The sequence below is a fragment of the Papio anubis genome, chromosome 6, assembly GCF_008728515.1.
Source record: "Papio anubis isolate 15944 chromosome 6, Panubis1.0, whole genome shotgun sequence".
Taxonomy (NCBI): domain Eukaryota; kingdom Metazoa; phylum Chordata; class Mammalia; order Primates; family Cercopithecidae; genus Papio; species Papio anubis.
In genome coordinates this window covers 92045006-92072458 of record NC_044981.1, presented here as the reverse complement: position 1 = coordinate 92072458, position 27453 = coordinate 92045006, and the positions used below count along the sequence as shown (strand labels likewise).

Genomic DNA, 27453 nt, shown 5'->3' with positions numbered 1-27453 from the left:
CATTCCCATTGGTGGAGTATCAACTTGCTAGAATTATTTTCATCTTGTTTAAACCTTTGAAAATCTAGACAAAAAATTAATATTCCATTATGTTTGAATTCTCATTTTTACTTGAGTGAGACTGAACACTGTTTCAAACAATAGTTGGTTTTTTGCACCTTCTATTTATGATTTACTTGCGAATATACATTATTATTCGTTGATTTTTAAGAATTTTTAATGTGTAATATTGCCTGTATTAACAAATAAGAATCCATCCATTTGAAGATACTATATTAATTGACCAGAATAATTAGCCTTTTCATTAATCTTTATAATGTTTTAATATTTTTGAAGGCAAGGGTTGTGTCCTCTTTTCTTTTGTATTCTGTCTTAGTATCTGGTATGTGGTACAGGTCATATTAACATGAACCGGATTACATTTAAAAAATAATGTCGAGAGAAGAGCAGGAAACCCTTGAGGAATGTTTTCTTATGTCATGCTGTGTTCAGTGGTTTATCTGTATGAAAGTTTGTCTATTTAGGAGCATCATCTCAAGTCTAAGTTCATGAGACATCACATTTTTTAGCTTTATTGATATATATGATATACAAAAAATTGTACACCTTTAACATATACATCCTGAAGAGTTTAGACATATGCGTACACCTGCGATATCTTCACAACCAAGGCACTGAGCATATTCATCACCTCCAAAATTTTCCTCGTGTTGTTTTGTATGTGTGTGTTCTTGTAAGAACACAACATCAGATCTGTCCTCTTAATATATATTAAAATACGCAATACTCTATTGTTAATACAGGTACTATGTTGTACAGCAGATTATTAGAACTTATTCTTCCTGCATAACAAACTTTATAACCATTGAAGAACACGTCCCCATTTCTCCCTCTCACCAGTCCCTGGCAACTACCATTCTGTTCTCTTCTATGAGTTTGACTATTTTAGATACCTCCTATAAGTAGAATCAGAGCCATTCCAATTTTGAGTTGTTATTTTCTTTCTCACGTCCATGCAAATCACTAACTTAAGATGAAATTCTCCTTTGTGATATATCAGAAAGTACCTGTTTTATAAATCTCCACAAATTTAAAAGGGGAATTGTATATCTTGGCTTCCTCACATGAAGTTAAATTAATCTCGCTCCTGGAAGCATTCATGTAAATGGTGAGTGTCAACCTTACCAGTTGCATTTTGAAGGAGTTGAAGTGTTAGACCCCTTTAAACTGATTTCAGAGTTCTAAAGCATGCACATAAAAATTTAGAAAATCTAAAACATTATTCCCATAGTTTATCCAAGTCTTAAGTGTTTGGATTTTAAGAAATCATCCAGTGTAATTTTTAGTCAGCAATATGAAAATTGTGTCTGAGGATAAGGGATAATGGAATTTTCCTTATCCACATTTTGGCTCTATTAATTGTGAAAGTATGATATAACTCACAGAAATGTCCTTGTTTTAGTCGCTGCCCTACATTTTTTTTTTTTTTTTGGTCATTTTGTAAAACACATTATTTGCGCTCATGCTGCCTCAAGCCCTCAGGGAATGGTGTTCTGTAGAAAACTTGAAGCCTTTAGGGAAGGCTGGTCTAAAAATAAAACCCTCAAGGTGTTAGACCAGGGGTGAGGGACAGCATTTTTAACATTGCAAATTGCTGTATTAAGTGGCATAAAAGTCCGTTCTCTTTCATAGGTTATGTGAGAAGCAGTAAAATCTTTTGGAAAGAGCAGAAACTGTGGAGCCAGGCACCCTGGGTTCTAATTCCAGCCCTCCCACCAGCTGTGTGATTGGCGGCACATTGCCCTCTAAGCCTTGGTTTACTTCTCTTGAAAATGGGGAACATAACTTCTATTTTTGGGGTGGTTTGTCAGGATTAGCAATAATATATGTTAAGGTCTGGTACATGGTAGACATTTAAGAATTGATAGCTATAGTAATTGCACATCTGAAATTTTGTTTCTTTTTCTGGGATAAGACCTTTTTTCTGCCCCTAGTATAATGATAACTCAAAGATGAGAGGCAGTTTACCTGAGTTCCAATCCTTGCTCTACTGTTTACCAGCTATGTGACCTTGGGCAAGTTACATAGTTTGTGGCTCAGCTTCCTCATTTATAATTTACATTTCCTCCTTTGCTTGAAAACTTACTAAGGTTTTACATGTATATACTATTGTATGTATTAGATATAAAGTTGGAGATTGAACAAGTACGTACCATTGAATGTCATTTACAAAAAATGACATTTTTTGTATTTTCTGAGTACGTACCGTTGAATGTCATTTACAAAAAATATTTTTTTTCTTTTGCTTTGAAGTAACAATACTAGAATTGTTTTCTTTTTTGTTGCATTTTTATAGTAATTTTTTTATATCCTACATTTCAAATATACCACTTTTTATATAAGGTTTTGTTTTACTCATAGTTTAGTATCAGGTAATCTTATGCAGATGTTCATATGATGCCATCTTTATGGCTCACTCTTATGTTAATAAACCATAGTTATTCCTCAGAGACAGAGAATATATAATTGTAGCCACTGCTCAGAGATACAGATAAAAGAATATATGACATCTCAAAAGTAAAACAAACTTGTAGAGGAGACTAAAGACTCTGTAGGGGACTTCAACACTACATTCTCAGCGTTAGATCATCTAGACAGAAAATTAACAAAGAAACCTTGGATTGGACCTAACGGACATTTTCAGAGTATTTCACCCAACAGCTACAGAATACACATTCTTCTCATCAGCACATGGAACATTTTTCTAGGATAAACCATGTGTTGGGATGCAAAACAAATGTCAACAGAATTGAAACCATATCAAGTATCTTTGCAGATGACAATGGAATCAATAACAAGAGGAACTTTGGAAACTTCACAAATAAATGGAAATTAAACATACTCCTGAATGACCACTGGGTCAGTATGGAGTTTTCTCTAAAAACAAAGAGTAGAACTACCATACAATCCAGCAATTTCAGTACTGGGTATGTATTCAAAGCAAAAGGAATTTGTATATCCAAGGATACCTGTGGTCGCATGTTTATCATAGCAGTATTCACAATAGCAAAGATATGGAATCAACCTAAATGTTCATCAACAGACAAAGGGCTAAAGAACATGTATATGTACACAATGGAGTGCTATTTAGCCATAAAAAATGAAAGCATGTTATTTGCAGCAAGATGGATGGAACTGGAGGTCACTATGGTAAGTTAAATAGTCTAGGAACAGAAAGACAAGTACCACATGTCTTATTCATGTGGGAGTCAAAGGAGATATGTCCTGGAGGTAGAGAATAGAATGATAGATACCGGGAGCTAGGAAGATACCAGAAGAGGAAGAGAGGATGAAGAGAGGTTGGTTAATGGATACAAAGATACAGTTAGATAGAAGGTATAAGTTCTAATGTTCAATAGCAGAGTAGGGTGACTATAGTTAGCAGCAATGTTCTTTATATTTCAAACTAGCTAGAAGAGAGAACTTGAAATGTTCCCAACACATAGAAATGTTAAATACTCTAGATGATGGATACTCCAGATACCCCGACTTGATTATTACACATTCTGTACATTTAACAAATGGTCACATGTACCCCACAAATACGTAAAATATGCATCAATAAAATAAAAAAATAAAAAGAAATAGAAATAGGAGACAAAGGGAATTATGAACAAAACCTATCACCCATAGGACTTATCACTTCTTTTGCTTTTTGCATTTCTAAAAGGTTAATCTTTTAGCCACTTAAAAATACATTTTAAAGTTTTCAATTATAATTAATTTTCTCTTTTATTAAATATTGACCTTTCCTGCCACTTGAGTTTCAGTTTTAATTGTCATCAGAAGTCACTTAGCATATTCTCTGAAACAGAGCCCTTGCTGGCATTTAGTTTCTTTTTAGTATTTTTGGGATAAAGTAACAGGAAGGCAAATAAATCTTTGTGCTTAATAATCTAATTTTTTAAAAGTCCATGGAAAAACTGAGTGTTCCTTTGAATATCAGTGAGAAAATTCTTCTTTTTTTTGTGGTGAATATTCTGGTTGGAATTAGAAATATATTAGGAATGGAATGGCGTTATAAATAGAATACTACTTGTGGTTCATGCTTAAAATGTACACACAGCATTTTTTCCGTTAGCTTTATTGCATATAGGTTTTAGGTTAGATATGCCTTGCATATAAGGTAATTTTGATGCCATGATGATGTGCTCTATATAAAAGATAACTTTAGATAAGCTCTTCCTTACCCTGTCTCACTCTATGTGATTATTGTGTATTCCTTTTTGGTTTGTTTTCAAAGCTTCCTTTGACTCTATTTACAGGTAAACCAGAGAATAACAGAATTCAACAACAAAAAAATGTAGACATTGTTATAGTGATCTAAATTTATGGACTATTCATTTTAATTGCAAAGTAGGTTGCCCAATGAAAGTGATTGCCTTTTTAAAAAAAATGAAATAAAGTTGAAAGTTGCATTGCTTCTGAAGTGAAATGGTTGGTTCTTTATTTCTGGTTCCACCTTTTTCATAACAGAACTCAGGAGTATACTTCCATCCTGGTGTGTCCTTCAACTACCATTCCCTCGGTTTTAATTAGAATCTCTGGATATGTAGCAAGGGCCTAATACAGGAAGGAATATAAATTTATATGTGATACGTTTTTTTCTTTCCTCTCTTAGTTTGCAATTTTATTTCTTTCTTAGATGAGAGGAAAGATGGGAATGAAGGGAGAACCAAGTGAAATTCTTCTTGGCTAAGAGTGTGGCAAATAACAGAAGAACATGATGTGACATCTTTTCTCTTCAAGTGCAGCCTCTGGCCCAGAATCAAAGAAAGATGCTCCATAATGTCACAAGAGCTCTGCTTTCTGTTAGGCATTCTTTCTTTTAGACTTCCATTTTGTTCAAGACAAAAGCAGACACTCTTGAGTAACACCAGTATTTCAGATTCCTATCTGTTTTCTTCTGCTGTCAGTGATGAGTTGGCTAGAAGACGTGGGTTATTCCCTTAGTCCTCTCCTAGGCTTTACCAGCGCCAGTTTCTGTTTATTAGTTAAGGTATAGAAGAGTAATTTTAGAACAACAATTTTTTCATAGTGTTGCCACTCATTTCTTCCCAGCATCCTGGGATCAGTGGAATCAAGGCCAACCTTTAGAGCATATGCAGTGAGTACAGCATTTTAGAGGATTGGACTGGGACTGGGGCTGTTGGGAGGTCTCTACTGGGACCCCTGAGATGCTTGAGCCCAGGTCCTGCAGAATCTGCAGACTGTGGTTTGCTTCTTACCTTCTTTTCCATGGTTAGAGTGACATAAATGGTTATCGTATCTTAAGCAACACTAGGATGCACAGCTTTGTGTTAGGTCAGATAGGTTGCAGCTTGCATCCTCAAGGAATTTTATACAGGAAACAGGAAGAAAAGTGTGACAGAATAGTACAAGATCAATATTGATTTAATGTGAAAAAAATTATACAAAACTGTAAGTGTATGGGTAAAATAATATTTTACTCCCTTAATTTCATACCAGAAAAGAAATCCCTTTTGTCCATTTGGTCTGTTTGTCTGTACATATGTACATATGCACAAACACATGCATGTATATATATACACACACATCTACATACATACATAACAATGGGACTATGTTGTATGTCATTCTGCATGTTAATTTTTTTTTTTTTTTAGTATATGATGAACATTCTCTGATGTCACTATTCTAGATTGACATATTGTTTGTGATAGCTGCATGGTATTTCTAGTATGTATGTACCACACTTTATTTAACTGTTATCTTTTTTTTTTTTGAGATGGAGTCTCACACTGTCACCTGTGCTGGAGTGCAATGGCGCGATCTCAGCTCACTGCAACCTCTGCCTCTTGGGTTCAAGTGATTCTCGTGCCTCAGCCACTGAGTAGCTGGGATTAGAGGCACGTGCCACCACACCTAGCTAATTTTTGTATTTTTAATAGAGACAGAGTTTCACCATGTTGGCCAGGCTGGTCTCGAGCTCTTAACCTCAAGCCATCTTAACCTCAAGGCTGCCTCAGCCTCCCAAACTGCTGGGATTACAGGCATGAGCCACTGTGCCCCAGCTTATTTAACTGTTATCTTACTGATGAGTATTAAAAAGATGTTGAGTTTTTCACTATGAAGTAATGCTACAATGAACATTCTTATCTGCATGTTTATGCTAGTGTTTTTATCATGTAGAATTCTAGACAATATTTAAATTGTTCAATATTAAGAAATACTGCCTACTCTTACTCCCAAAATGTTGTACCAGTTCATACTCCCACCAATAGGCTATAATAGAGATATTGATTGCATAACATGGTCAAAATTTATCAGGGTAACCAGCCCCCCATATTTCAATGTAGGTTCTTTTCTGTTTTCCTTAAGTGTCAGCTGGTCTGAGAAGTAAAGAGAAAGAGTACAAAAGAGAAATTTTACAGCTGGGTCTCCAGGGGTGACATCACATATCGGCAGGTTCCGTGATGCCCCTTGAGCCACAAAACCAGCAAGTTTTTATTAGGGGTTTCAAAATGGGAGGGGTGTACGAATAGGGAATGGGTCACAGAGATCACATGCTTCAAAGGCAATACAATATCACAAGGGCAGAGAGGCAGAGTGAGATCACAAGGCCAGGGCGAAACTAGAATTACTGATGAAGGTCCATGCCCTGCTGGGCACACATTGTCACTGATAAACATCTTAACAGGAAACAGGGTTCGACAGCAGACAACTGGTCTGACTAGAATTCACCAGGCTGGAATTTCCTAATCCTAGCAAGCTTGAGGTCACTGCAGGAGACCAGGGCGTATTTCATCCCTTGTCTACAACTGCATAAGACAGATACTCCCAGAGCGGCCATTTTAGACACCTCTCCCTGGGAATGCATTAATTTTCCTAGGGTTATTCCTTACTGAGAAAAGAATTCAGTGATATTGCTCCTATTTGCTTTCTGAAAGAAGAGAAACATGACTCTGTTCTGCCCAGCCCTTCAGGCAGTCAGACTTTATGGTTATCTCCCTTGTTCCCTGAAAATCGCTGTTATCCTGTTCTTTTCAAGGTGCCCAGATTTCATATTGTTCAAACACACATGTTTTACAAACAATTTGTGCAGATAACGCAATCAACACAGGGTCCTGAGGTGACATACATCCTCAGCTTATGAAGATGACGGGATTAAGAGATTAAAGACAGGCATAGAAAATGAAAAGAGTATTGATTGGGGAAGTGATACATGTCCATGAAATCTTCACAGTTTATGTTCAGAGATTGCAGTAAAGATAGGCATAAGAAATTATAAAAGTATTAATTTGGGGAACTAACAAATGTCCATGAAATATTCACAATTTATGTTCTTCTGCCATGGCTTCAGCGGGTCCCTCCCTTCAGGTTCCCTGACTTCCTGCAACAGAAGTCTGTAGAAGATTATGGTTATAATATGTTGTAATTTGATATCACTTTGTAGTTTATAATTCACTTTCATCTATCTTATTTAATTCACCAGCCTATGATGTGGTTTTATATCTGCATCTTTGAGATAAGGACATTTGAGAGTCAGGAAAGTTCACTGACTTGCCTGAACATCTTAGTTAATAAATGGAAGGGCCAAGACTATTACCCAGATATTTTTTCTCTACTTTTGACATCCTTATAGTAAGTTAATTTAGGAAAGGCTTAAGGTTGGCCATATTTAGATGACATTTTCTTAGCATTTGTGAAAGTTGATAGGTTTTATGTAGTACTGGGTTACTATGGATTTGAAGGAAGAGAAAAATACAGAAAATGATTCAAATCAAATTTCATATAAAGAGAACATATTTATTGAACCATGAAATAATTTTTTGGTTGTATATATACGTAATATCTATCTGTAGATATAGATACATGCCTATATCTATATCTATCTGTAGATATAGATACATGCCTGTATCTGTATCTAATCTGTATATCTTTATGTCTCTGTCTAGGCAGCCTAATGAATTTTAACATCAAGGCAGAATTGTGTATAATGAGTTTCTTTCTAAGTTGTAATATGGTGGTCCTATCTCTTTTGTAAGATTTGCAGTTTGAGTCATGGTAGAGATAACAGGCAGTTAGACACATTAGTTAGCATGCACTCTGAATACAGGGCCATTTGAAGGCCTAACTGGTGAGGCAAAGATAGCAGGATTCTCCTGGAAGGGTTAGAGATGGAAGTTGTAGAAGAGAGGCTATGATTCTAATGGGCTGGTAAAGCCAGTATACTCCAGCATGTATGTGGATCCAAGGATGGTCTTTTATTGGAAATTAGAAAGTGAGGTTGGTTTTGAAAATGTTCAGTATAGAGATACAGTCAAAATAATATAAAAGAAGAGAAAAAGGAAAGGAGCAGAAAGGAAGGAAAATAAAACCATTTTGAAAAATTAGAGATGGCAGGACGAGATAAAGAAAGAAGCTGGCCCTGTTTAGTTGACTGGAGTTCAGTGTAGGTGTCCCACTTTTTTGCTGCTTTTCTCTGCAGTCCCAGTTTTGATGAGGACTGCTTTGCAGAGTTTTATGGACGCCCTCAGGACTTCAGCCTGTGAAACTCTTCTGAAAAACAGCCAGCATTTATATTACTGCAGCATTGGGAAATCCTTTTGGGCACTGAAAGAACTGGCCTGAAGAAGTCTTTCCTTTTACTCACTAAATATTCACTTCTATTGGAATTGTAGAATTTTCACTTTTTTTCATGTGAAATTGTGATTAAAAGGTGGTCACTCCAGTTTTAGCAACCGCATGGGAAAACTAATCTCGTTACTTTGGAGCTTTATTGTATTTTTACCAGATATTTGTATCATCTGCATTGGGAAACACCGAGCAAATTCAGCACTGTTAAGATTCTTTTTACTGAGTCTTATTTTTTGAAAGGAAAAAAAGTATTTGTATTTTTCATGCATATTTACATTCCATGTGTCATATATTTTTGGCAGACCTAGACTTCTGTAATCAAGGCATAGAGCCCTACATTTACATGAATATCCTGGTAAAATATATGGATATAATCCTGATTCATTTCCACATCATTTCTAAATTTATTGTAATTGCTTTTCAAATTTAGCAATATGTTTTTGAAAATATACAAGTGATATGTAAAAGAAAACAAAGTGTTATGTTTTTCTTATACTGGTGGCATTTCTGTATGTGATATTCTCTGTTTTATAGCATAGCATAGTGACTGAGAACAGACTTCCTGGGTTTAATTCTCAGCTTTGCCCGTTATTAGTCGTGTGACCTTGGACATGTTACTTGACCATTCTGTACAATCGTTCTGTCATCCTTAAAATGGATATTATAGCAGCAGGAATATCATAGTTGCTGTGAAATTTTTAAAGCTAACATATTCAAAGAGCTTAAGGCAGTTCTTTGATATTATACTTCCTAACAAAACTCAGGAGATAAAAGGTTATTCTTAAGAATGCAGATTGCCCCTTTGAATACTGAATATCTTGATATGTCTGTTCCTTTATGCTTCTGGATACTTAAAAAACAAAATTTTAAGAGTTTTTTTTTTTTTTTTTTTTGTTCCCACTGTTTTTATTTGACATCTGTAACCACAGTGGAGGTGATTATTAACTTTCTGATTACTTTTTTCTGATATGTGTAGGATATTGTGTGAAAGGAAGGAGGCACAGGATACTAAATATATTGATGTTATGCTTGATGGCCTAATTTGGTAAAATTATCCAGCATATGGATATATTCTAATAAAAACAAAGTCACCAATCATGGAAGTAGTCCATGTAATCCACTTGTCACCAAGTAGCTGGCTAGTGTCTCCAGGAGATTATGTCATATTCAGTAAGTTTAGTTTTGGTCCCTGTGTTCCCACGTTGCGTGTTCAGTGGCTATAGCTAGATTGATCTGGGTGAGTGAAAGTCCATGTTGTTGAGCACATGTACAACCTCTGTCCCTTCTGCCATGGCTATGTTGTTCATGAACTCTTTAGGGAAGGACAGGAGTGACTAGAGAAAGAGATTGGTTGATCTCAATAGAATAGGTCATCTTGTCTGCCTGGTTATCAAGCTCTTCTATTGAAAATTGCTATTTGGTGAGCATTTACATGACTAGCCAGTCAAACCATTAGCTACTGTCTATGATGAATGTAGTTTTTCATCTCTGGCATGAATTCTTCAAAATGAACAACCAAGTATAATATTCAAAATGTTGCCCACTGGGAGGTTTTCTCTGCTCTGCCCTTAAGGGCTTCCAAGTGGGGCTGTAATGCTGCAACTCGGCACAATAAATCAGGCCTAAATTTTTTTCTTCTTTAGTTAACTGGTCATGAGAAACTCCTCTCAGTGAGGTCACAGGTGAAGTTTAAAGAGAGGATCATTACAGCAAAAATAGGAGCTGTGGGAATCTCAGCCATTTGCTCATGTAACCGAACTGTGCCCTGAGCACCTGCCAGGTCTGATTTCATACATACCCTTCTGCATAAGGCTGAAATGCTCCATGCAAACCCAACTGTATGGCTTCAGAAGGTCAGACAGCACCAAGTTTATGTGGAGCACTCATGTTCCATAGCTTTGTTCCAAAATACTAAAGATCTGGTCTGACCTTTAAGGGGCCTGCCAAATGCTATACAGAATCCCTGTGTGCCACAGACACTTAAAACACCAGTGAATCTTTCGGCTCAGTGGCAGAGCAGGTTTCATAACAGCCTGGACCTGTTGTGGAGCCTTCTCTTATTATTACTGATTACTCAAATATGGCAGCTTTTCAAGCTACTTGATCAATAGGTCAGAATAACATACCCAAATGAGGTATATGTTGCCTCCAGAGTCCAGAAAAGCCAACTAAATGCTGTGTCTCTGTATTAGTGGTAGGCAAGAGAGCTATCACTTTGAAAGGGATATCTTGAAATACTATAAGACCCCTAGAAAATTTAAAAGATGTAGTCAGCATGTAATGGACAGCATGACATTCTATGGACTAGAAGTACAACCAAGGTCCCTGTGGACTAGATTATGATAGTGTGCAGGAGACTTGACAGAGCCCTGAGGTAGGACAGTAGGGTAGGCAAATGCTTCAAGTAGTCTGCTAACACATATAGAGAAAACCAGAATTTGACAGATCAATAGCCGTATACCAGATGCCAGGAAATACATTGATGTGCTCCATCAGTAAAACCACATCTGATAACAGCATCTGCACTCTTCAGAATCCATCTGTTTTCTACAAAGCCAAAGAGGCAACTTGAATAGAGATATGGCAGAATTGATCACCTTCTTCTTCCAAGTCCTTGATGGTGACTCTAATCTTTGCAATCTCTGCAGGAATTAAATGTTGCTTTTGGTTTACCATTTTCACAGGTAGAAATAGATAGTTCTAGGGGTTTGCAGTTAACCTTTCCTACCATTATAGCCCTTGCTCCACAGATTAGAGAACCAGTGAGGGAATCTGCTGAGTTTGTCTGTTCTAACACTGCATTTCAAAACTGGTAGAATAACCATGGCATGAGTTCTGGGATGAGTGGGAGTTGTACTGAGCCCAAACTTCATTAATCATGAGATTTCCATAAACTTCTGCTCTGAATAGAAGCAGTACCATAGAATATGATACTGACATGGTTGGGATGTTTGTCCCCTCCAAATCTCATGTTGAAATGTAATCCCCAATGTTGGAGGTTTGGACCTGCTGAGAGCTATTTGAGTCATGGGGTGGATCCCTCATGAAAGGCTTGATGCTGTCCTCCGAATAGTGAGTGAGTTTTTGCTCTGAGTTCACACAAGATTTGGTTGTTTAAAAGGCTGTGGCACTAACCCCTCTTGCTCTCTTTTCCTGCTCTCACCCTTCACCTTCCACCGTGATTGTAAGCCTCCTGAAACCTCTCCAGGAGCAGATGCTAGCACCATGCTTCTCATACACCCTGCAGAATTGTGAGCCAAAATAAACCTCTGTTTCTTATAAATTATGCAGCCTCATCCTTTGGGGAAAAAAGTGTGTGTGTGTGTATGTGTATATATGTATATATAAATGCTAACAAATTTATAAGAAAAAGATAAACAACCCAGCTGAAAGATGAACAAAGGACTTGAACAAAAACTTCACAGAAATATCCAAACAGCCAAAACAAAACAAAAAAAAATGGAGAATAAATATGTAAGTGAATTATTAATTTTAGGATTTCTAAAAGTTAAGAAAGGAAAATATTCTACTGTTGGCTTATCAGTAAATATACTATTTACATAACTACATTATTACAGTACTGTAACTCAAAAGTTTCAAATAAAGATTTTGATAGTACAAAGGGAAGAGAAATAAATTGGGCAATGCTGTGACAGCTAAATCTACATCTATACTTACAGGAAATCAGGAGTTAATATATATAATTGATAAACCAAGAAGTAATTTCTTCATGTTATTTAGATATATAAAGAATAAAAATATGAAAAAACCTTTAATTAAGAATGACTATTACTAAAAACAGGAATGGGGTGGTGAAGATTGGGACAGGGTTTGATGATCACCTTAAAACTTATCTAATTATTTTTAAAATGTGTGTATTTCATGAATATTAAAATGAGTAAACAAAAAATTGATCCCACAAAACAGTGCAAATGAATTTAGTTATCTAAATATTTATCGGACTGTGTGCAAAGCATAGTGGTTGTAGGGAGCAATGGGATTAATAAAATCAATGGCTGCCTTCTAGAAGAATATAGCCTTTTCAGAGAATAAAACAAGTATTTAAAGCACTCCAAAGATCACTTGAGCTTGGGAGGTTGAGGCTGCCGTGAGCTGTGATTGTGCCACCGCACTCCAGTCTGGGTGATATACCCTGCTTAAAAAAAACAAAATAAAGCGCTCCAGTGGCAGGTAAGACTAAGGAAAGAGAACCAAGAGAATACCACAACCTCCACTGACCATTCTAGCTACTGAAGCCCTATAAATGTGACATTCTGGCACACTCCAAATATAAAACACTCCACTTATATCATTAACCTGATAACCCCAGCATTGTTTCTGTAGATGCAATAAGAGAGAATCATAAATCCAATCACTTCTACCATATGTGTTTTACAAATGTACATACATGTGGTGTGTTTGTATAAACATATGTGTATTATGTATGCATATATCATGTGCACACATTCACACATAATTTAAAATTTTTCTCACTTGGAAGATTTGTTAAACATTTCCGACAAATGGCAAATAAAGACTAGTCTAGATTGGATTTAACATTAGGACTGCTGTGTAAATGTTACCAACCTAAGCTAATTGTCTGTTGATCTCATGCTGCTACTGTCCTATTTCATTTGGAAATACAAATTTTAAGTATGAAACTTTTTTACTTAGTCTTATATAAAATTCAAAGAAACTTCAGGTCACAGTGATATTTGATGAGAAATGCTTAGAGGGAAGAATATTTTAATGTAGTTACTGTGAGCATTCAGGAGCACTGCTTTGGTTATTGTACTTCGTAAGAAAAGGAAGAAGGCCAGGGAATATTTACATTCCAGTGAGCCAGGAGTGAAGTAAGACCACTGTACAGATACTGAAGCAAAGGCATTATTAAGTCTGTTCATGCTATGTTCCTTAGTATTTTAAATTCAAGTTATTTCCCTTAATGTTTAACTACAAAAATGCCTTTGTTTAATCTCTTTGTTACATACTCTTTATTTCTTAGAGAAATTGACCATTTATATTTAATAGGCACTGAAAAGTTGATTAGAGTCTCTGCTTATGGGCTGGTTTGACAGTGGGTGGGCTTCCATGTACAGGGTGACTGGGCACCAAGCTGGCATTCTACCATCAGATATTAGTATCTAGAGGTTTTTCCTCTGTGGCTATTTAGTTACAGTCTTTCAGTCTTCTGCATAGGCAATATGTTCCTGGCTTCTGGCAGTCTGAGAGCAGGATGGCGAAAGGAGCTATGTTCTCAAATTGAATATGCATTCACTCAGTTCCCCCGTTTTCAGCCTTGCACTGACATTTTCGACTTTGGTGCTTGTCAGGTTCAGTTGTGCCACAGAGTTGGGCTACTGAAATGGAGATAGATGCTTTCATATGATTGTTCAGAGAGGAGGAGAACTAGGTGTGCAGTGGGGTTCCAGTGTCTCTGATTTTCAGTCAGTTTTCCAGTTTTCAGCTCTACCTATACTCTCTGTGGTAACTGGCATCCACAGATTCTCTGGGGATCTACAGGATTGTTTCAGTTTTTTCGAAGCATATTTCCCTGGAAGTATTGAGAATAAATTGTTCTCTGTTCTGCTTTCTTAAGTCAGTTACCACAACACCATTTGCTTTTTTTTTGCCTTAAAACATTAAAAAACATCCTGGCTAACCAGGTGAAACCCCATCTTTACTAAAAATACAAAAAAAAAAAAAAAAAAAATTAGCTGGGTGTGGTGGTGGGGGCCTGTAGTCCCAGCTACTCGGGAGGCTGAGGCAGGAGAATGGTGTGAACCCGGGAGGCGGAGCTTGCAGTGAGCTGAGATCGTGCCACTGCACTCCAGCCTGGGCAACAGAGCGAGACTCCGTCTCAAAAAAATAAATAAATAAATAAATAAAATGAATTTAAAAAATTTTTTTTATCTACTAATGTGTCTTTCATTTATACCTCTTGTCCTTTTGGTTTATATACTTTGTTTAAAAAAATCCCTTTACTGTCATTTCAGTGTGATTTTGGGGATGTGGACTGTGGTCAGTCTGCATTTTTAACCAGAAATTTAGAAGCCTTTTATTTGCTCACCATTTTCGTTTTAGTATCTGGCACGTAGTAGGTTCTTAAACAGATATTTGATGAAATATTAAATGAATTGTTAGAAGTTTTTATAGTTGTGGGAGGCTTTTATGGTAGAACGATGTTATGACTATGCAAATATAACAAGTTAAAAGGCATCTTTTAAATTATGGTTTTACTTTGGCTTCATTCCATTTTTTGTTTTTGTTCCTTAACATGGTCAAGGGAATGAAATACTTTGAACAGTGTAGTAGTGCAGGATGGATATATGTTAGTTTACTTGGTCAAACACAATTTTAGCTGTCACATTAGGCTTAAGATACACAATTGTCTATTTATAATTTTTCTAGAGAAATTACCTCTACCTCTATAGAGGTAGACTTGTATTGAGATTAATTTATAATTATGCACAGCCTTTAGTCTTAATTATATGTATATTTAGGGTACTTCTGTAGAGGCCGATGGTGATTATGGTGTAAAAATCTTCCAACTACCACTGCTGTCTTTCCACTGGCCCCTTTGTGGTTAATAAAGTTCAAGAGCAGCTGGCTTAGTGTGGCATCATATCCAGGTATGTTTTGTATTACAAAGTGAATATGTGAGGATAGATAAAATCTAGTGAGGGCAAAGAAATTAAACTGTAGAAGTGAAAGTAAGTAGTAAAGTTGATATTTTGAAGGAGTAGATCAGGATTCTTCTTTTTTATAAAGGCAGCCCTGGACAAAGAAAGATGGGATTGTAGAGCTATAGGTATGGTAGAGAGTCCCTGATTTGGCTACATTGCTGGATCTTGGATCTTAGAAATGTGATATTCCTGCCCATCATACACTAGTAAGTGAATGAATGAAATTTTGACAATGACCCTTAAAATCAATGACTAGGCTGGGTGCAGTGACTGATGCCTGTAATCCCAGCACTTTGGGAGGCTGAAGCAGGTGGATCGCCTGAGGTCGGGAGTTCCAGAACAGCCTGACCAACATGGAGAACCCCCATCTCTACTAAAAATACAAAGTTAGCTGGGCATGGTGGCACATACCTGTAATCCCAGCTACTGGGGAGGCTGAGGCAGGAGAATCGCTTGAATGTGGGAGGCGGAGGTTATGGTGAGCCGAGATCGCGCCGTTGCACTCCAGCCTGGGCAACAAGAGTGAAACTCTGTTTAAAAAAAAAAAAAAATTCAGTGACTGATTCTAAGTCAAAATAATGAGTAAACTGCAATTTGTTTTAAACTGCTGTACATTTATGTTTTCCCAGTCTTTTAAGAGCTTATTAAAGGAATCTTGCCAGAAATTCAGAGACTTCTTTCTAACTATAAAGAGGTTACCTGTCCAGTAAAGACCTACATAAGGAAAAACCCATACCACAAAATGTGTAAGACAGCAGATTAAGAAAGTCCCTTACAGAAAACTCTAGAGCTACAGAAATCTGGTTAAGAAATTGGGGGTTAGGATAAGAGAAATGTGATAAGAAACTCTTTGGAGTAGATTCTTTGTAAGTTTTCTGGAGTAGATTCTTCATACCTGAATTTTTTTTAGTCATCTCTCCTTTAACATCTCTAACTTTGTTATTTGGTTGACACATTCTGATCAAGTTGCTAACACAAAATAAGATTGGTTATTTAGGGAAAAGAAAATAGAGAAGATAGATGTATATATATCAGAAAAGAAAGGATGAAAGTCAGTGGACTTGGGAGAGAAGAGAGACTATGAGAAACAAAGAGAGCTTTAGTAAAATAAAACTTCTGAAAATATTACTTTTTTCTTAGAATTTTTCTCTCCTCTTGAGTAAATTCTCCAGTATGGTTGGTGGTGGAACTTCTGGAAAGAAATTAAAAATGAATGAATTTTTAATTCAAAAACTAAAAATGAAAAAAAATTGATGAATTAATTGGATAAATAAATAGAAAGCAAGCCAATAAAATGTTTCAGATCTTCATTGACAATTACCTAGTACCTACTTAATAAGGATGTTAGAACTAAAAATTGTTATGTGTGAAATAGGAAACCTGCTTTAGGTTTCTTTGTCATCCAGTTTTGTGCTAATGTAAAATTAGAGTAAGAACTTGTACCAAACAACTATTAATTAAAAAAAATAGTGCTCTCAGGAGAACCAGGTAATAAAAATCTTTATTAATAGTGACTATAGAAAAGCATGAAAATTAAAATTAACATTTAATTAAAATTAAAGCCACTGGAAGTATTTTAAAAATTAACAGTAAGATTATAACTTTTGTCTTTGGGGCAGTAATACGTTTTGAGATTCCTTGCACTTTTGCTTTATATATGAATGTCATGAAATTTCCACCATGGTTGACAGATAAAATAACAACAGTATTTTAGTGTTGACTACACTGGAGGCTAAAATACTTTTAAAGGATCAAAAAGAGCAAAACTGATCCTTCATAATGAAAGGCAGCCCTGGAGTTAAATGTTATTTACAAATCTCATTTCTCATTGATTTTTTGTGTTTTGGTTTTGTTTTCAGGCAAAAGGACTCTTGTGGAAGATGGAACTCATTGTCCATTTTCCAGAATGTATTTCCAAGCCCATCAATGGAACCTGATACTGCTGTTCTGTGTTGAAATGCTTGAAGAACACCTGCATCTCTGCTTGCATCTTCCATCCTACCGAAACCATGGTCTTCTCGGCAGTGTTGACTGCGTTCCGTACCGGGACATCCAACACAACATTTGTAGTGTATGAAAACACCTACATGAATATTACAGTCCCTCCACCATTCCAGCATCCTGACATCAGTCCATTGCTTAGATATAGTTTTGAAACCATGGCTCCCACTGGTTTGAGTTCCTTGACAGTGAATAGTACAGCTGTGCCCACAACACCAGCAGCATTTAAGAGCCTCAACTTGCCTCTTCAAATTACCCTTTCTGCTATAATGATATTCATTCTGTTTGTGTCTTTTCTTGGGAACTTGGTTGTTTGCCTCATGGTTTACCAAAAAGCTGCCATGCGATCTGCAATTAACATCCTCCTTGCCAGCCTGGCTTTTGCAGACATGTTGCTTGCAGTGCTGAACATGCCCTTTGCCCTGGTAACTATCCTTACTACCCGATGGATTTTTGGGAAATTCTTCTGTAGGGTATCTGCTATGTTTTTCTGGTTATTTGTGATAGAAGGAGTAGCCATCCTGCTCATCATTAGCATAGATAGGTTCCTTATTATAGTCCAGAGGCAGGATAAGCTAAACCCATATAGAGCTAAGGTTCTGATTGCAGTTTCTTGGGCAACTTCCTTTTGTGTAGCTTTTCCTTTAGCCATAGGAAACCCTGACCTGCAGATACCTTCCCGAGCTCCCCAGTGTGTGTTTGGGTACACAACCAATCCAGGCTACCAGGCTTATGTGATTTTGATTTCTCTCATTTCTTTCTTCATACCCTTCCTGGTAATATTGTATTCATTTATGGGCATACTCAACACCCTTCGGCACAATGCCTTGAGGATCCATAGCTACCCTGAAGGTATATGCCTCAGCCAGGCCAGCAAACTGGGTCTCATGAGTCTACAGAGACCTTTCCAGATGAGCATTGACATGGGCTTTAAAACACGTGCCTTCACCACTATTTTGATTCTCTTTGCTGTCTTCATTGTCTGCTGGGCCCCGTTCACCACTTACAGCCTTGTGGCAACATTCAGTAAGCACTTTTACTATCAGCACAACTTTTTTGAGATTAGCACCTGGCTACTGTGGCTCTGCTACCTCAAGTCTGCATTGAATCCACTGATCTACTACTGGAGGATTAAGAAATTCCATGATGCTTGCCTGGACATGATGCCTAAGTCCTTCAAGTTTTTGCCGCAGCTCCCTGGTCACACAAGGCGACGGATACGTCCCAGTGCGGTCTATGTGTGTGGGGAACATCGGACGGTGGTGTGAATATTGGAACTGACTGACATTTTGGGTGATGCTTGTTCTTTATTGACATTGAAGTTTCTTTCTCATAGCCTCTCCACTTATACTTTATTGTTTTTTATGGACTTTGTGTATGTATGTGTGTGAGCAGTGTAAAGAAAGAATGGTAATTATGGTTCTGTTACCAAGAATAAACAATAGGAAAGTGATTACAAATATTACCTCCAGGGTTCAATAGAAATCCTCAATTTAGGGTGAGGAGATGTTTTTTTGGTTTTGGTTTTTGGGTTTTTCCTTGATTGATTTTGTTTTCATAGTAGGAATCAGGATTGTGCTTTATTGAGCCTGCAGTTATATTGAATTGTAGGCATTTTATGTGCTGCTAAGGTATGCTTAGTTGAGTTTATCAAGACTTTTTTTTTTCTGGAAGACACTGCTGCTTTTTACCATCACATTGGAGCCAAACATCTCAATCAATATATATTTAGATTTATTTTAAAAACTAACCCAAGAAGGTTAGTGACATTTTAAAGGTCATTACTATTTACTTTGGTGCACTTTAAGAGACAATGTACAAATTAATTCAGTCTTATTTTTCAGAATTGTTTTTATACATGATACGTGCTTTAGGAAACGTGCATTATCATTTATGGGAAGATAGTTTTAAAAAATGTTTTATCTGCATGTACAGTTGTAAAAGAGAGAACATAAAATGTAGAAATTTTTCTAAGCACAATAGCAACTCTTCAGAGCAATAGCACAAAATCAAGGAGACAGCATCCTTGCGAATTTAAAAGGTGAATGTAGTGAGGGGGATGGCAGGTGGCTGGTGCAGGCTGTGGTGATTCCTTTTACTCAAGGGTTTTTGTGGAGTATAGGGAGAAGGGGTTGACATTTATGGACCTACGTTTCAGGCACTGTACATCATTTTATCCTCACAAGATGCTGTGAGGTAGGTATTATTGTTTTCATTCTTAGAGGTGAAGAAAGCAGGTCTCAGAGGGACTAAAATCCTGCCCAAGGTTAGTGGTAGAGCTGGGATCCAAAAATCTGTCAGAATCCTGAGGCTGCGCTGTTCCAGTATGCCACACAGACAGTTCATTCAGTTTAGAAGTCTCATAGTCAAGAGGGAACTCTATGCATCCTTTAATTTTTTAGACTATAATATTCTTTTTAAAAATTAGCCTTTATTTTCTTACTACCAAAAGAAATATGAAGGCATTACAGAAACACTGGAAAATAGAAAAGAAAAAATATAATCACTTACAACTACTTTTTGTTTTTTGGAGACAGAGTCTCGCTTTGCCACTCGGGCTGGAGTGCAGTGGTGTGATCATGGCTCATTGTAGCCTCAACCTTGCAGGCTCAGGTAATCCTCCTGTCTCAGCCTCCTGAATAGCTGGAACCACACACACACACACACACACACACACACACACATGTGTGCCACCACACCCAGCTAATTTTTTGTATTTTCTTTTGTAAAGACAAGGTTTCACCATGTTACCCAGGCTGGTCTCAGACTCCTGAGCTCAAACGATCTGCCTGCCTTGGCCTCCCAAAATGTTGGGATTACAGGCATGAGCCACCACACCTGATTTACAACCACTGTTTAATGTGAGACTTAAAAATCTTAGATAAATAAGGCTATGAAGGAAATCCAGTGATTTTTTTGTTTTTGATTTGCAAAACAAGTGACTAACAATTATTGAGAAATTAAAGAGCTGTGTGTAGGTCTTGAGCCTGTGGGTTTGGGGGTTTCTAGTTGTCCACCTGTGTTAGTTCTAAGTGTTCTGGGTAAAACAGTATTGCCCCAATGCTTGCCCTAGCAGAGCTGGAGTTTGTGAACGTACTCAGATGTGTGTCTCCTACAAAGAAGGGAAAATGAACCCTGGTCTGAGCCTAGAACAAGTTTTAATGGGGCATGTCTGACATTTCAAATTATTTTTCTCTTGCTGACAGTCTGCTCCCAGGTACATCTAAGGCCTTGGTCAGCTTCTCTGTTACCAGTGGCTCACTTTATAAAACAGCCCACAGGGATAAGGGCTGAAAGTATAGCCACTTGGCTACATCATTGATTAATTAAGTAAGTTAACTGTGGACTTACAGCATCTTTTCAGGATGTTAGTGCTTGGTGAGCCAGTGGAAAAAAATAAGCTTCTATTTCTTCATTTGTAAAACCAGAGAGTTGGATTAGATGAATCTCTAACGTCCTGTCCAACTCAAATGTGCTTTCCTCCATACTAGGGTATAGATTTTTGAAGAGCCAAGCTGACTTCAGCATCACCTCACTCTTTGGTCTCTAGTATTACTTCTTTACATTTTACTTCATTAGCTATTTCTTAATATTAAATATCTGAAGAGCTTGTGGCACTGTGTCTGGAGTTTAGGGCATTGAAAGGTTGATGACATCATGAAAGACCTGGGAAACCCTGCTCTTAAGGAAATTGTACCGGTGTTGGAACTCATTGACCAGTTAAAGAGCTCTTTGGAGACTCAAGCATATTATTCAACATGTTTTTGGGATTATCTTCAAATGATAGTCACCTACCTCTTTCATTTCTAATTTTTATTCACAAGTAAAATTGTTTTTGTCCATAGGGATTTTATAGGACATAAGCACTGTAGTAGATACTAGTAGCATGTTGTATTTTGCTTTCCATTTTCAATATAAACTAGATTTCAAGCAGATATCGATGCGGACTTTTTTTTATTAGACTTTCTCTGAGGAAAGTCAGCATGATCTGTATTCATCTTACATATTGGTAGGTCATGAAGACTCCTTTTTGGCTGGAGTTGAAACTGAGCTTTGTTTTCTTTGTTCCTGTTTTATGGGCAGTCTTTAGGTACTTTCATGCTACTTAATAGGCAGTGCCTCATTTGGTGAGAGTTCTGGAGTGCCTGCCGAGACCCTCCCTGTTTGTGAACAAAGATTATGAAGGGGTCTTTGTGAGAATTCAGCAACAACACTGAACAGCAGTTTTTTTTTTACACTGGATTATCTTGATCTGATGAGAGTTTACAAATCATTTTGAACATTTTTATTATGTATACATTTTGAAAGCTTTAAAAATAAGTACTACGGAGCACCTTTGAGAAATGTAGGAGCAAAATCATTTGTTGCCTATTCCCCCATATTTTCTTGAGGCAGGGAAAGATACCACTACTAATTCTCACTGCTGACAGGCATAATCCGAAATGGTTTTTTGTTTGCCTATTTTTCCTTCTGGCTAGTAAGAAGCATGACCACAAACGAAATATTTGTGGTCAAAAGAAAGATGCAAGAGAAATTCCAAATAGTATGAAGTAATGTTATTTAAACTTTTAATACGTGTTTAAGCATTCCCAAGGGAGCTTGTTAGCAGTACAGATTCCTGGGCCCCCAGAGGGTCTGTGGTTGAGCCCAGGAATGTGCATTTTTATTTTATTGAGCACTCTGCCTGACTCTGGCTCAGGTAGTCCCTGGGAAACACTTCAGGAAACATTCCTGTAGAAAATATATCTATTTAAATATTGTCTGTTTTATCCCACAATGTTTGTTTTGCGTCGCAAGCCATCGTCTTCTAGGCATGGGTAATCCACATTGAGAGGAAAATCTACACAACATCGTGCCTAATTTGCTGCCACCTGTGTTTGTGCTGGATCTTGCCAGTGTTAGCTTTATTTTCTTTCAACTGGCAAAATACTGATAAAGCATATAGCTTCACAGTAGAGCAAAAAAGGTGACTAAATTGAAAGTCATGACTGTCAGCAGTCTAATTATGCTAATACTTTATTTTCTTCTAGAGAGGTGTCTTTATTGTATGTAATTCCCTGAAGAAATGTAAAGATTTATCTAATTCCCATTGCTCTGCCAGTTGTGTTCGATGGAAGCATTGAAGTAAAATAAAATGACCTTTTTAATCTCTGTATTTCTGTTGCCCACAAAGATATTTAAATTTTTCTTGATCTTTGTTTTTGTTTATGTGAAAATATTTACGTATGTATCATTTCTGTATATATCACAGAAAAGTTTTCACTTGACATTTTATTCTACAATGATTTTTAGTTTAAGTTTAAAGAATGGCTACATTCAGATTTATTTTCACAACTATAGTCCTGCTAAACTGCCTTCATTGAAAACTCAGTTTTTATAATAAAAAATGTCAAAGCACAAGTTTGTTATTGGAGGTAAATTATAAGTTTCTCAGATATCTATTGGTACTAGACCTTTGTGATTAAAATTAATTTATTTTACAATAGTAACTGACCTATATGGAGAAAAAGAAACACCTTGAATTATGGGTTCTAATATTTAAATATAAAAAAAAAATATATGGTTATTTGTGCATATTCTTATCACAACCAAGAAAACAGCTCCTAATAAGAAAATAAATAAATATTTAACATTTCTAAAGTGGAGTTTTTTTTTAAAAAAAGGACTACTGCATCTCATTTAGAAAAGTTTATCATGAATAATAATTTCTGTTAAAAGCTGAATTTAGCTTCAGATTGTGCTTCCTTTGGGTTCTTATTTTCAAATTAGACCTCAAGACCTGTGTGCATATAACTGTATTCTAGTTTTAGAAGTTCTCAGAGTAGTTCAAGATGATATGACAAAAAACTAGTAGTATAGTCAACAACTGTTAGTAGAGTTATAAAGCTGTTAAACAGCTTTAAGAAATTCTGTCTAGGAAAGTGATGAAAATTTTACTGCTGAATTATTTAAAATTAGATTGTCAGTTTGGCAAAGCAATGATAATGTCTGCTTCTATTTTGATGAAATGATTTCATACTGCATTTCCATTTCTAAAAGCAAAGGCCTTTCTGTACTTATAAATCCATAGGAAACATCATTTATTTGTATAAGAGTTTCAGTTTTGTGCCAGTTAAACATGAGGGTTGTAAGTCACAAAAGAAGGTTGATTTACAAAAGCAGGTTGTTATTGAATCTACATTTGATGTTTCCTTCTGACACAAAAAAGTAAGAAAGATACAGCAAAATAGATATTAAAGCAACATATTGAATTAAAAGAATAGTCACATCTACTATGAGACTAATGAACCCCACTCAATTCATCCATAATAAAGAGAACCCTTATAGAGCAATTTCTGCCTTCACTATCAAGGTGCAGTCAATTAGATTTAATATAAAAAAGGAAAAAAAAAAGTAAGTTTCATGGCTGTATCAGTCAAGGTTTAAGCAGAGAAGCAGAACCAGTAGGAGAGAATAAGATTTATTGCAAAGAATTAGCTTATATGATTGTAGGGCTGGCTAGGCAGGTCGGAAATATGAAAGGCAGGCTTTCAGGAAGGGAAGACTGGAACTCTCAGGCACAGGCTGAAGGTGCTGTCCACAGATGGAGTTTCTTCCTTAGGGAAATCTCAGCTCTAATCTTTGGACCTTTCAACTGCTTGAATCAGTCCCATCCAGATTATTAATCTCCTTTAGTTAGTGTGGACTGATTATAGACTTTAATCACATCTACAAAATACTTAACAGCAACACCTAGATTAGTATTTGATGGAATAACTGGGAACTATAGCTTAGCTAAATTAACTCATCAGAAGACCATCACAATGGAGATCTCCAAATTTAAAGTACTGTATGAAATAAAATCCTTCTATAATGCTGGAGGTGGTGGTCCAAAAATACAGCCACATAAATCTGTGTTGCATAAGTGGGAGTTTAATAATAAAATGACCAAGTTAAACTTGTTGCAGAGGATGGGATACACATTCTGACTGCATTATGTTTAATGTGCATAATCACAGGGCACCATATTTTGCTCTGATATTTACTTGATTTTGAAACTTCCTTAGAAGGGAGTAATAATTGATCAGATGATTATGTAAACCAGTATCCTTTCTATATAAGTTCTCATTTTCTGTGATACTTATCAAAGGCGATCCTTTTAAGGAATTTAAAAGCGTTTATAGTTATTCTAAGTGTGAAAGTACAATAATAGTACCAATAATAACAGATGCCACATTTTGGCCTCTAATTGTGGTTAAATACACCTTCAATCTATTTAATGCACAGTATTTCCCCTTTTCTGGCTGAGGTAACTGTTCCCAAGAAGTTAAGTACATTTTTCAGGAATAACTAGGATTCACATCTAGGCCACCTTCCCCTATTATTCTCTGATAACTGAACCAATCCCCTAGTGAGTGGAGCTTACTAAATGTCATACTGAATGAGTATTACTCTTAATGCATCAGAAAATCAGCAGCAAAATCTGTATTCCAAGATGGGGATATTAATGCTAAAATGAGATTGGTTTAGTCTTGGTTTTAAGTCATGAACTGTATTTGGATAAGTCATGAATAAGACTATTAGGCTGACTGGGGCCCTTAGAGCCTGGGACACAGCATCTGTAATGTCATAGAACATTCACAGAACCTGCTGACTGCAGCAGAAATATTGGAGCACCCAACTAATGTCCTCAGATCACATGGATCTCAGAACTCCTTTTGAATAGACTCTCACCCTGGTGCATAATTGGGGTTCCATTATGTACTAATTTGTCTGAAGTACTGGGAGTTATCTGTAGTAGCCAAGAATGAGGGAAAGGAGCTGGAGGTGATGAAGATCTGGCAAGGCTGGGTGGGGCCTAAATGTTGGAGGAGGCAGTGTGAGACTTTCCTGATCACTGCTCTCCCCTGTACCCTACCCTTGCTGGAGCCACCTGCCTAGGTATTCTGGGGACGGAAAACCCAAAGAATAAAGAACTGCCAAGGACTCCAGCAGTTCCACAGAGGAAAACTCCTCTGAAAGAGCTCACCCTAAGAAGTGGTGATTTCCTTCACCAGACTGAGCCCCTTGAGTCAGTAAGGCAGTGTTTTGCTTACTGCTGCATCCCCAGTGTTGAGTCAGAGCTGGGCCGTGGTATGCACTCAATTAATATTATTAGTAGACATTGTTTTTTTGTTTGTTTGTTTTGTTTCGTTTCGTTTTTTTAAAACAATGACTGAAGAGAAAACCAGTGTTCAGAAGAGATCAGTGTTTGGGGATCAGAATGATATTGGCATCTTCATATATAAACTGACTCAGTGGGACTTCTCTGCGTGTCATTAAACGTCTATCTTTGGCTGGGTGTGGTGACTAACACCTGTAATCCCTGCAATTGGGAGGCTGAGGCTGGCAGATTGCTTGAGCCCAGGAGTTCGAGACCAGCCTGGCCAACATGGCAAAATCCTGTCTCTACTAAAATACAAAAATTAGCTGGGCATGGTGGCACATGCCTGTAATCCCAACTACTTGGGAGGCTGAAACATGAGAATCACTTGAACCCGGGAGGCAGAGGTTGCAGTGAGCTGAGATCTCACCACTGCACTCCAGCTTGGGCGACTGAGCAAGACTCTATCCAAAACAAACAAACAAAAAAAACCTATCTGTTATATATATATATAAATACAGTAACACCCATCAGTTTGGAATGTAGGATAAGCAGGCACAGGCACTGGTTTGTATATAGTTTATCTAAGGTTGATTAAACCAATTAATAATATAAATTGTTACTGGAGCATATTTAACTGTCAAAGATAAATCAGATAGTACTGAGCACAAAGTTGGGCCCTTTGGGTCCCCACACCAGTTTTGAAATTCTTACTGTGTCACCAAACTTTCAACATGTTGTAAAATGGCAGTGTTTTAAAATACCTTTAAACTCATGATTGTTACAAGAATTAGAATTGCTTAATCGATTGAGTACTTTGTATAAAAAACTGTCCCAAAAAACTGTGGTACTGTAATTTGTTAGACATATTTGAAAATAATGAGACAGAATATTTTTAAATTATGTAATTTATCATCTGTTCTGTGACAGAACCTCCATTAGAGGTTTTTGAATACATTATGCCCTAATAAGCAGACAAGGAACTAGTTCTGGGGCAATTAAATGACTGGACCAAATTTTTGCAGCAGTTAGGAAACAGAGTTGGGATTCAAACCAGACTCCCCAACTCCCAACTTTAGAGCTCTTTCCCACTTCATTTGAGTCAGTGAGATTTTACTGTCAGAAAGGAAAGGGCTGAATAGTGAGGTTGCAAGCTTTGGGAAAACCTGTTATCAAGTGAGAAGAGGCCAGACAAATGATTCTGGAAAATATCTTTATCAGATAGATACGTTTTTATTAGTAGAAGCAATAATAATGGAACTTTTGTAGTATCTTAAATAAGATAACATTTTTTAAGGAGTTCATCTACGCTGCCTGGACTTAAACTTCTGAGGGGACCTAAGCTGACCTTTCATAGCCCACCTGCTCTGGTAAGTATTGCTATCACTTTTGCTGGACTTAAACTGGAAGAACTCTGTTCATGGATGTTGGGACTCCTTGGGAAGCTGTCAGCCAGAGATACCTTTCTGTACTTACCACCTCTCTGTGGACTCATTAGCAAGGTAACTGCAAATGGCACAGAAGACATTTCTCTCTGACAGGAGAGAGAAGAAAAGATTTTTCTTACACAGTTTCCCCAAAGGTAATCTCAAAAGCGATGATTAACCTAGAATGCAAGACATCACTATATGTGAATCTGTGTAAAGGCTGCTATTGCCAAGCAGTGGGTTCTATTTGATTTCTCCTGAGGGCAAAAGCCTTCTCATGAAAACAAATCTACAGTGAAACAAGAGGCATACTGAAGGGAAATATAAAAAATGTAATCTAACAGATGTGATGCCAGCCACTTCTTCCCACCCCTCTAACCCAAGACTTCTTATATAGACATAGATCTTTATTTCTAGCCCCACCTTTCTCCTTTAATTACACTTTCTCTCCTACTGGATGCTAAGCTCCCTGAGGGCCAGGCGCTAGGCTTGTTCATGGTTTCCCTAGCATCTACCATGGTGGCTGACAGAGAGCAGTACCCTCTCAAAGTCTGGA

At 37.0% G+C, this 27453-nt stretch overlaps 1 protein-coding gene across 7 annotated transcripts in view; it reads left to right on the top strand.

Annotated features, from left to right (window-relative positions):
- The window catches only part of GPR63 (G protein-coupled receptor 63), a 107239-nt gene extending 84736 nt beyond the window's left edge, over positions 1-22503 (top strand). For 5 of the 7 annotated variants that reach the window (XM_009205693.3, XM_009205694.3, XM_009205696.4 and 2 more), the window contains one exon: positions 17207-18808. In XM_009205693.3, coding sequence (XP_009203957.1) covers positions 17357-18616 — 1260 coding nt within the window. In that variant the 5' untranslated portion in view covers positions 17207-17356 and the 3' untranslated portion in view covers positions 18617-18808. Of the gene's footprint in view, positions 1-15164; positions 15294-17206 lie in introns of all 7 variants that reach the window. The other 2 variants (XM_009205699.4, XM_003897931.4) reach the window with 2 other exon arrangements.
- The last annotated feature ends 4950 nt before the right edge of the window (positions 22504-27453 follow it).